At 44.3% G+C, this 10302-nt stretch overlaps 1 protein-coding gene across 2 annotated transcripts in view; it reads right to left on the bottom strand.

Moving 5' to 3' along the window:
• Positions 1-10285, bottom strand: part of LOC119326227 — a 20445-nt gene extending 10160 nt beyond the window's left edge. Inside the window, exons 1-4 of one of the 2 annotated variants that reach the window (XM_037599917.1) lie at positions 10140-10285; positions 5274-7993; positions 4339-4860; positions 4011-4221 (exon numbers count right to left, since the gene is read on the bottom strand). In XM_037599917.1, the coding sequence (XP_037455814.1) occupies positions 4011-4221; positions 4339-4860; positions 5274-7781 (3241 nt within the window). In that variant the 5' untranslated portion in view covers positions 7782-7993; positions 10140-10285. The remainder of the gene's footprint in view (positions 1-4010; positions 4222-4338; positions 4861-5273; positions 7994-10139) is intronic. The other variant, XM_037599919.1, reaches the window with a different exon arrangement.
• Positions 10286-10302: the final 17 nt, after the last annotated feature.

Below are 10302 nucleotides of genomic sequence, written 5' to 3'. Positions count from 1 at the left end.
ACAAGGCCAATGGAGGCAACTATCTTGTGTACTGCACACTTTCAACTCGTCCAATTCAGTATGGCAGTCTTGGCATCCACAATCTTGAAGTTTTAGGATGGGCTCTCCGCATTCGGTGGCTCTGGTTACAAAAAACTGACACAGCCCAAGGTGCCCTTATTTTATGCGGGATTGTGATGCTTTACTTGTGCCTCAGACTATGATGAACATGTGAGATATTTGCCATATCAAGACGGCATGTTAAATAGTTTACTAGCACGAGCACGATACCATTGTTAGAGTTGTGTTGAATATAGTGTACAAGGTAGGTTACAGTTGGACTCTGAGTAGTGTTGTGTTTAGATAGGATATGGAGTCGTGTCCTAATAGGACACTTGTATCCTAGGCCTCTCTTATATAGCGAGGGTAGACACACGATGTAACCTATGCCAACATAATAGCACCGGAACGCAGGGGAAGTCGGCGGCATGTGCCGGCGTCCAGGGCGACCGGGTGCGGTATTGTAATGGTGTCACGGGGAGGAGCGCCCGTAGTCAGGCCCCGGGGATGTAGCCATATCGGTGAACCTCGTTAAAAAATCTCGGTGTCGTGCTCGTGTGATTGCTTGGTCCTCGGATGATCAACGGTATATGCCTCGGATTTATTCTAACAAGTGGTATCATGAGCAAGGTTACGAGGAGGACGTTGTGTGTTGATCTAGAGGAAGAAGCGGAAGAATTCGCCAAATCGATGGTCGGGTGCACCGATCGGAAAATCGATGGTGTCGGCGAGTTGCTACGTTGTTTAGCAGTCAAGAGGAATCGTTCGTACGGAAGCTGTTTGAGGCGGATCTCGCTGAAATTGTGCGGCAGTAGGAGTCCTTGGCTTGTCCGAGTCGACGAGTTCGGTTGCGTGTGGCCAAGGTTGCTCGTGGGCAACGGCCTAGGACGTGGCAGGCTGGCCCAATGGGGCTGGTAATGCGTTCTTTGGAGGCGAGGCCCTTGTGCAGCCATGGTGGATTGGAGTGGCCGATGCAGGGTAGCTGCTTGCACTATGGAGTCTGGGACAAAGGATACGAACGGAGCACGAGATTGGTTTGTTGAAAAAAAAAGGAGCGGCCAGGGTCACGTGTGTGTACAAGAGCAGTCTGGTTGGATCAAGTTTGATCTTGTTCTGCTAAAGTGCACGAAGAAGCTACAACAACAAATAGAGACAAGAAAAATTGTGCAGGTTGCATGAAAGTTTTTCTAGGTCGATTTGCTGAAAAGGCTTGGAACACGTGGACAGGCTATGGAGGCGCGCGGACAAGCGTGTCATGAGGATCATGTTTAACAGGGCGTCGAGTAATGCATGGTATGTGTTGGAAACACGATGCAGGGTGAAACATGGTTGCGGCCGGACAAGTTCGGCTAGGTCGGACTAGTCAGTCTAACGGATCGACGCAAGTCGGCTGGTACAGAAGACGGTGATGGGATCGGCAAAGACGACATAGGAGCGTGATGCTGATGGTGACCGACTTCTGGGCGTGGAAACACGTGGCGCAGGCCCGAGGGCTTGTGTGACTTCGACAAGACTATGGCGTGGGGTTGATTCAAGGTGGTGTACACACGGAGCTTGAAGTCGACGGGACGCAAGGGTGGACTGATCATCTACCATGGAGTCATGTTGAAGGTGGAGCTGGAGTCTAGAAGACTTCACTTGGTGCTGGATTGAGGGGCTACGGTGTAAGGATCCAGGGAATCGAAGCCTATTCAGCAAGGGGGGAAAAGCGAATGACACTTAGTTCAGACTGGAGCCCAGTGGTCTGATGGAAGCGTGAAACTCGTCATTAGTCGGTGATGATCGGTGGTACTCTGCAGTGGGGGTTGAGTGGTGTGGTTTTGCGACCCTTGAGACTCGACCAGGACGGCGGAGGCTCGACGCGGTAATAGTGGCGAGGCGTGCAGTATGCACGGGACATGGAGACGGCCAGGGCTCTGGTGGCCATACATGTGGTGAGACAACTGCGAATTTGACTTGGGATGACTACAAGCAACGGTGAAATTCTTTCAAGTTTCAGACTGGCGGTCAAGAAAGGAGCGGTGATGTTGAGTTCAGGTAACTCTTATGTGTGACACCCAGTATGTGAGTTGTTCACTTTCACGTAGGTCAGTGATCAGTGTGTGATGGCGTTGGACTGATACTCTGGAAGTTGGGAGCGCAAACTAGAGTAATGTGGAACTTAATTTTCGCTCGAGTGTTGACTGTGGTCAAGAAAAGAAGGGACTACAAGTTGCAGGTGGAGTCATATGGAGTCTTTGGAGTAGCAGCAGAACACACGGGATGAGCTCAAGTCCAATGTACATGGAAGTTTGACGCATGGACAAATTCAATGTGGTGGAGAATATTCGCCAAGGTGGAGTTTGTTAGAGTTGTGTCGAATATAGTGTACAAGGTAGGTTACAGTTGGACTCTGAGTAGTATTGTGTTTAGATAGGATATGGAGTCGTGTCCTAATAGGACACTTGTATCCTAGGCCTCTCTTATATAGCGAGGGTAGACACACGACATAACCTATGCCAACATAATAGCACCGAAACGCAGGGGAAGCCGGCGGCATGTGCCGGCGTCCAGGGCGACCGGGTGCGGTATTGTAATGGTGTCACGGGGAGGAGCGCCCGTAGTCAGGCCCCGGGGATGTAGCCATATCGGTGAACCTCGTTAAAAAATCTCGGTGTCGTGCTCGTGTGATTGCTTGGTCCTCGGATGATCAACGGTATATGCCTCGGATTTATTCTAACAACCATGCCGCAAGGAAAGGGTGCATATATTAACGAAACCCTTTGCTATTACCAAATTTTTTACACCTTATCAGACACAAATGTAAAACCAGATATTAAGGGCATCTGGAATGGCTAGTATATACAGCTATGCATAAATTTATCAAATTATAAGATATCAAAGACTATCTAAATTTCTAAGATGGGCTCGAATTTGGTTTGAGACAATAAACTAGCCAAGTGGAAGATTGATTTCATGTTCCACAGTAGTTTCAAGCTGATTCTAAGCAAAGCCAGGCTGGAATCCCCTCAAATGTTTTTTTTTTGTACCCAAGCGATGCAGACCAAAGGGCAAACCACAAGTGGCAAGCCATATACAAACTTCACCAGAAACTTCAGCTTGAAAGGAAAAGAAGTGACAAAAAGTAAGAATTTGTTCAGCGCAATGAGGGAAATGTTGGATTTTGCCACTTCCAAGAATGGCAGTCCGACCCATGTCTCATTAATATTTGGGTCATAGGGAAAAGGTCACTGGGACATGGGGTAACAGGTCGAATTCCCAGTCCCTGGAGTGGAAAATATCCAAATTTCCAATAATAAGAACCTTGCACAAGACCACAAGGGCACGTGGTTATACTTAGTACTCCCTCCGTCTGGGTTTATTAGACCCAACGGCAAAAACACTAGGACCAAGGCAGGACAATTACTCCCATAACATTTTGGTGATCTGTGTCTGATTAAAGTGGAAGGGCCTTTCTCCTTCCATAATTAGCTACAATAGTTAATGTGGAGTTGTTCATGGGCGTGCATGCGTTGGCTACTAATTTCTCTCCTTTTATTTATTCAACAACCTAATTAATCACCTCGAGTCACGCATAAACAGAAGAAAGATCGAGGAAGAAAACTGCAATTTTCATGCGGAGTAAATTACGGGGCCTAATAGGAAGGGACGAGGCTAAATTGCTCACGGGCCCAATAAACCCGGATGGAGGGAGTACATAATAACTATATCGGATGGAGGGAGTACATAATAACTATATACATGGAAAACTAAATGGTAACAGAATGTACACAAGCCAGAGTGAGAACTACCAAGTAATAACGCATATAACTCGATCAATTTATCATTTATGATGTCCTTATGCTTCCCCCTATATTAGCAATAATAAACTCCTTCAACTAATTGATATAAAATCAAAGAAATAATATGTCAATGCCAAGGTAGTAACTGTATCTTAACAAACCGAGTTAAGATGTATGAAAGATATTTACCTCTAGGACTGTCTGGAACAACTCTAGCAGAAGCCTTAAATATAACCTGTAATACCTCAGCCAATATCTGCTGTTTGTAAATTTTATCAGCTTTTATCTTAAGTTCTCTCTTTCGCTGTAATGTTTCTACCTCTAAATTATATTCCAGCTCGTCATACTTCCTTTTAGCTTGAGACAACTCTATTTCACGTGCCAAATTAAGCTGGTCTATCTGGCAAAACACAACCGGAGATTCATGAGTAATACCTAAATAGGGTGCAATCGTTGTGCACGTGCTTCTTGAAATAAGATAAAATACAAAAGTAGAAGAGGAATTCAAGAAAGAGACCTTCTCTTGATGCCTCTTTGTCATCAGATCAGCCAACTTTTGTAATCGACTCAACTCAATGGTAAATAGATTCAAGTCAAGCCCATCTTCAGCCAAAGATGGCCCAGGAGGGGAGCCTGTTGGCACCTGATTGTCTGAAGCTGGATGAACATGTGATGCCCCAGGACTGTGATTTGAATCAAGCCCATCTTCAGCCAAACGAGGCCCAGGAGTGGAGCCTGTTGGCACCTGATTAGCTGACGTTGGATGAACATGTGATGCCCCAACACTGTCAGCCTCAATTCTTGCTGAATGAGTATCCCTACAAGGTGGTTGATATGGAGGACTAGCAAACTGGCAAGTTGAACCGAAATGGTGATGGTTCATCACACTTTGGGTATTGAAGTGCATGTTTGGCTGCTCGGTAACTTGGGCAAAGGAAGGTACTTGACTACTAGGTACTTCCTCGCCGCTTATATCCTCGGCTTGAACCACTTGTCTACTGTCACCTGAAGGTGGAGGTGATCTTGCAGCTGGAGGTTCCTGCAGATAAACAATGCCAAATATGTCAATGGCAATTTATAAACGGCCACAAGTAAGGACGATGAGACACTATTAATAGTTCTTATAAGTTCACCTAGAGACCATTTTAAAAAATACAGCTAAAATGAGATGTAATCTGACAGTTCTTGTGAATGTATTTATAGCCTCCAATCATTGTTGAATTACTTGTAAATTTAATAATTTAACACTGGGCAGATGCTGTTAGGATACAAAACAAACAAGAAATTTATTGTTCACTGTTTATCTTTCCTAATGATAACTAGCTTCTTTTTGATAATTTTCAGTTTACTTATGTCCAACATAAGTTTTCCTGTTGTCGCAACCCAATCCATAAAAAAAAAACAATTGTTGAGACAACACTAAACTATAATTAAAAGACTGAACTAAAATACCTCTTGACGCAATGTTGTTCTGAAAAGGTTCGAGGTAGGCATTATCTCGGGCCTAGAACATGAACCTTCTGAAATATTATTGCCTGAATTTATGTGCTTTTGCTTTACATTAGAACCAGATGGAGCATTCTGTGAATCAATGTTCACTGTCATAGCCAGTTGCTTTTCATTAGAACCAGACACGGCATTTTCTGAATCAGTGTTCACTGTCATCGCAAGTTCTAGTGCCATATCTGCGTCAGAATGAGAAGCACAAGATCTCTCCATGTCTCCCCCCTCATTTTGTGTTGCTAGTGATAAGGTGATTTGTGTCCCATCTTTTTCACCAGACTTTCTCCCTGGCCTGCAACATGAACCTTCTGAAATATCATCATTGCCTGAACCGATGCGCCTTCGTTTTTCTCTATAAATCGAGGCAGCATTTTCTGTACCATTGCTCGCTGCAATAGTAGGTTCTGATGCTAAACTCATGACAGACTGAGAACCACAGGGGCTCTCCATGGTTTCCCCCTCGTTTTGTGCTGCTATTGAGAAGACAATTTGCGTTGCTGGTGAGGAGATATGTGTCCCATCTTTTTCACCTAACTTTGTCCCTGATCTACATGGACCTTCTGAAATATCATTGCTAGAACACATGTGCCTTCGTTTTTCTCTAGAAATCGAGGCAGCATTTTCTGTATCAGTGCTCACTGCAATAGCAAGTCCTGATGCTGAACTCATGACAAACCGAGAAGCACAGGGGCTCTCCGTGTTTCGTCCCTCATTGCTGTCAGCTGCTGAGAAGAAAATTTGGGTCCCATCTTTTTCACGAAACTCCATTCCTGACACACTGGTTACCTGCAAGGAGCTGCTTTCTAAGGTAGCCATTTCTTTTGATACACCAACTGAAAACCCGGGCTTTGTAGCTTCATTCGTTACAAGCAGCAATTGCGAGTGTTCTAGAGTAGGCTCACAATCATCACTTGCCTTACCTGTTGTCGGTGTCTTAGCAGGTTCTAGTGCTGCACTCACATCAAGCTGGCAAGCAGAGGGTCTCTCCACATCTCCTTCCTCGTTTTTATCTGCTGCCGGGAAGGTAGTTTGTGTCTGATTTTCATGACAAAACTCCATCGAGGGAGCACAGGTGTATTGTGAAGGCCTGCTTTCTAAGGTGGCCATTTCTTCTGCTATACCAACTGAAAACCCAAGCTTTGTATGTTCATTTGTTTCAAGCGATGATGGTGAATTTTCTAGATTGGGCACAGTAATATCAGTTGCAAAGGTGCCTCTAGGTTCTTTATTAGAGGCAATTGCTTCAATTTGAGTGGTTATAGATTGCATGTCAAAATATTTTAGATGCTGTTCACCATCTGAATAGTCAACTATACAGCTTTCTAGTTCCTCTGGCTTGAATTTAGAATATGGCAAGCTAGTCACATAAAACCATTTCTTAAGGTAGCCAGCTTTGGCCTCAAATATCCAGCGCTCTTTTATTCTGTTCTCTTTGTCCCTGTCACGTATAAGCTGTTTATAAAATTTTATCAGCTGAGATATCATATGTCGATGAAATCTGTAGCGCAACATGCTGGAATGTAGCTTAGGCAACATCATCCTGCAATATCTTATAGTTGGTGCAACATGTGCATAATGGAATTTATAAGAATTCACATGTTTTTGGAAGAATTCTATCTTCTTCTTTTTTTGCTCATTGTTGAATTTCTTCCGATCTACAGTCTGCCGTGACAGTAGTGTTTTGGACCTTTCTGAACAAACTTCCTCAATCATTTTCGTGGCCCAATGGGAATCAGAGTACCTAAAACATCCTTCCTTCCTTTTCTTATGCCTTTCTTTTGAACTACTATAGATAGATGGTGAATAGCTTCGACGGTGGTTCCCACATTTTCTATGCAAAGTTGACTGACTCACATTAACATATCGGCCCTCAGATGCAGCATACTTAGATTGTTGCACAACAGCAGTACATGCAGTCCCTCCAAGGCGAGAACCTCTTTCAGCTGAAGTTGATGACTCCTCTTCAACCACCACTTGAGAAGATGTGCTTAACTCTTTAAGACTTGCAGCCATGTTCTCGTGGATTGCACTACACTTACACTGCTGCACAAAATTAATACCTGCAATCCTTCCTTCACAGGAAGCTCTTTCAGGTGAAGTTGATGGCCTCATAAGGGCCTGCTCCTTTTCAATCGTATCTTGCACAAATGAGCGTACAATGCTTGGAAGCATGTGTTTGTGGATCACTCTATGTTGCAAAACCACAATACCTGCAGTATCTACATTATGAGAAGCTCTTTGCCGTGAAGCTGATTGCCTTATATGGACCTGCTCCTGTTCAGCATTTGCAGCTGTGCCATTCTGGATAGGGCTTTCTAATCCGGATGCCTCATCTGCCTCTCTGATCTCACCTTCTTCTAGTTCAGATTCATAATGTTCAATTTTTGCCACTCCAATCTTGCCAATCTCACAACTTTCGGATTCGAATGATCCCTTGCAAGCTTCGTTGTAATCCATAATATCTCAATTTAGTTGGGTGACTATCTGACTGAGGTGAAAATTTTATGCTGTTTGTAGAACAGAAAAAAACACTGGAACTTTCCTCACAGAGATGGTAATTCCACCTTAGCTAAGTTGATTCTCTTCTGTGCAACTGATTAAGGATCATTTCGTGATGCAAGCACCAGCTAACTGGCTCACATATGTGCTATGCGGAAGATCAAGCAGGCCTAAACAATGATAAGGATAGACATTTCAAGACCATGCATTTAAACACAGTGAAATTTGTATCATTGGTCAAGGAAGGATGCAAAATTCTTCTATATTTATGTGACCAGGTGAGAAGAACTGCAAAAATGCCTCCAAATTCTCGGTTAAAGATCATGATACAGAAATTTCTTATGATACTTAATGAACATAGAAATAAATCAAAGTTCAAAGTTTTAACCAATTTCTTCAATAAAGTAATAGTTCCACATTTCAGGCGTAATTTATATTGAAAATATCTCTAATACTTCCATTGGCAGGTTGTTGGATTTGTGGGCCAACAGTCTAAGGAAAAATCTGATGGCATCTTCTACAATTTATTGCCCGCACTAAGTAATTTAAGTAATAGAAGGACTGACAAGGAAACACGGGTTGAGTGCACTACTCCCATATCATAGGCACTAACCATAACAAAATATTCATATTTTGATGCCTCTAGTTTGTTAAAATCAGGGAAAAAAGATCTCCTGTGTAGTACCTTGCAGCTACCAATTATAAATGCTATTCCACATTTAGGGCCACTTTTCCAACATGTTGCAAAGCGCAAAGAAATTGCCCGCTTCTACATTAATCACATCCTCGAATAGGTTCCCAAGCTGACGAAGGAGCGCAGATTAGCTGTTTGTGTATAGCCGAACCGAACCTTCCCCATCGGTTGGTCAGCTGTGGAGACCTGGTTCGGCTAAATTGGTGCAACCCAAAAGGTTAAAAGGTGCACCTTCGCCAACTAAGAAGCGAATTCGATTAATACATCTTTACATGGCAAGCCTCATCAGTTCAACATGTACAACTGCTCTGTCAGTTTGGAGACAAATTGTTCAATGCAGTGTGTTTTGTCAGGAGGGTTCGTTATTGGTGTTAGGAGGTTTCTTGAATGGAGACATTGGTGAAAAGAACATTAAATGACGTACTCGCTGTCATAAAAGTGATCTTTGGGGGGACAAAAAGGAATATTTTGCGAAACAAAAAGGAATTTATTGATGAACAGCACTGTGGCACAAGCCACTTGATGCTTCTCATGTCAACTTGTGTCGTCACCTTAGGACACAGCCTCATGTCCTCATGGCGCACAGACCGTCGCGCCTTAGGACACAGCCTCATATTCGCATGTTATAAAATTGGTTTATTTATTTATTGTTTATTACAAGGCAGTAAGCGCCCTGACACGTAAGCGCCTAAGGGGACGTCTAAGCGCGTAGGCATAATTGTAAGGCACTGCCAGGGCGCCTTGCCACCTAAGCGTCCAAGGCGGGACGCCTTATAAACAATGATAAGCACCCCAGCACAAGTTGAATAAGACTTGAACCTGGGTGGTGGGGGTGTACATCCACACTTCCTACCAAGCAAGCTAGGCTCATTCGTATTAGACGTAATAAAGAATTGAAAGCACCTTTTTTGAAGAAGAAGCTGAATTCATCCGCAAAAAAAAAAAAGAAGAAGAAGCTGAATTGAAAGCACCTGCCAATAACAAGTACTCCCTCCGTCCCATAATATAAGAGCTTTTTTTGGCACGGAGGGAGTAGTTTCCAACAAACAGAGTTTTATTTTTTTACATTTTAACAACAGACAGAGTTAAATGTGACGTTAATGGCTAAATTGGTAACACGAATGTGAGAAGGAATTGAAGGGGGTGGTAAAACATGGCAACTTCTAAGGCAATCGGTGTTCGTACCTACATTAGATGCTCAAAATCGACTACCTCGAATTAAAAGGAAAATAAAATCCATACTGGAATCTAGAGGTGAGACCGAGAGTAATAAAAGGAAAACCGCTGAACTGAACGTCGCCCTCATCGAGAAGGCGCAACCGTCCGACTTGCATGCACAGTTGGGAATCTAATAACCGGGTCGCCTTCGAAGCCAACACAAGCAGGCAGCGACCCCGCTGCATGCCGGAATGGCGGACTCGATGGGCATGAACCTTCCCAAAACCTCTGGCCTGGACAAAACCCACCTCCCAAAGCCCCGAACCCACGGAGCGCGACCCTTTCCCCCCAAATCGGCAGCGATCCCGCCGTAACTCAAACGAAAATCGAACGTACGTTACGACAGACAATTAATCAGGTCGCGCAGGAAAAAAGAACATCAGTGGTTGAAGAGTAATGCTTACCCAACGACGGCCGGAATCGAGCGCTCCCCGGCGGCAGGCAGAGGAGATGGGGAATCGCCGCGGATGAAACGAGGGTTTTTGGGTTGGGGGACGGGGGATTGTGAGGGAGGACGGCGGTGGGTTGGGCTTGGGCGCGTGGGGCGTGAGCGAACCGCTCTGCGCC

The sequence above is a fragment of the Triticum dicoccoides genome, chromosome 6B (assembly GCF_002162155.2).
Source record: "Triticum dicoccoides isolate Atlit2015 ecotype Zavitan chromosome 6B, WEW_v2.0, whole genome shotgun sequence".
Classification (NCBI taxonomy): Eukaryota; Viridiplantae; Streptophyta; class Magnoliopsida; order Poales; family Poaceae; genus Triticum; species Triticum dicoccoides.
Note: the sequence above shows the minus strand (reverse complement) of the source record. Positions and strands in the feature narration are given on the sequence as shown.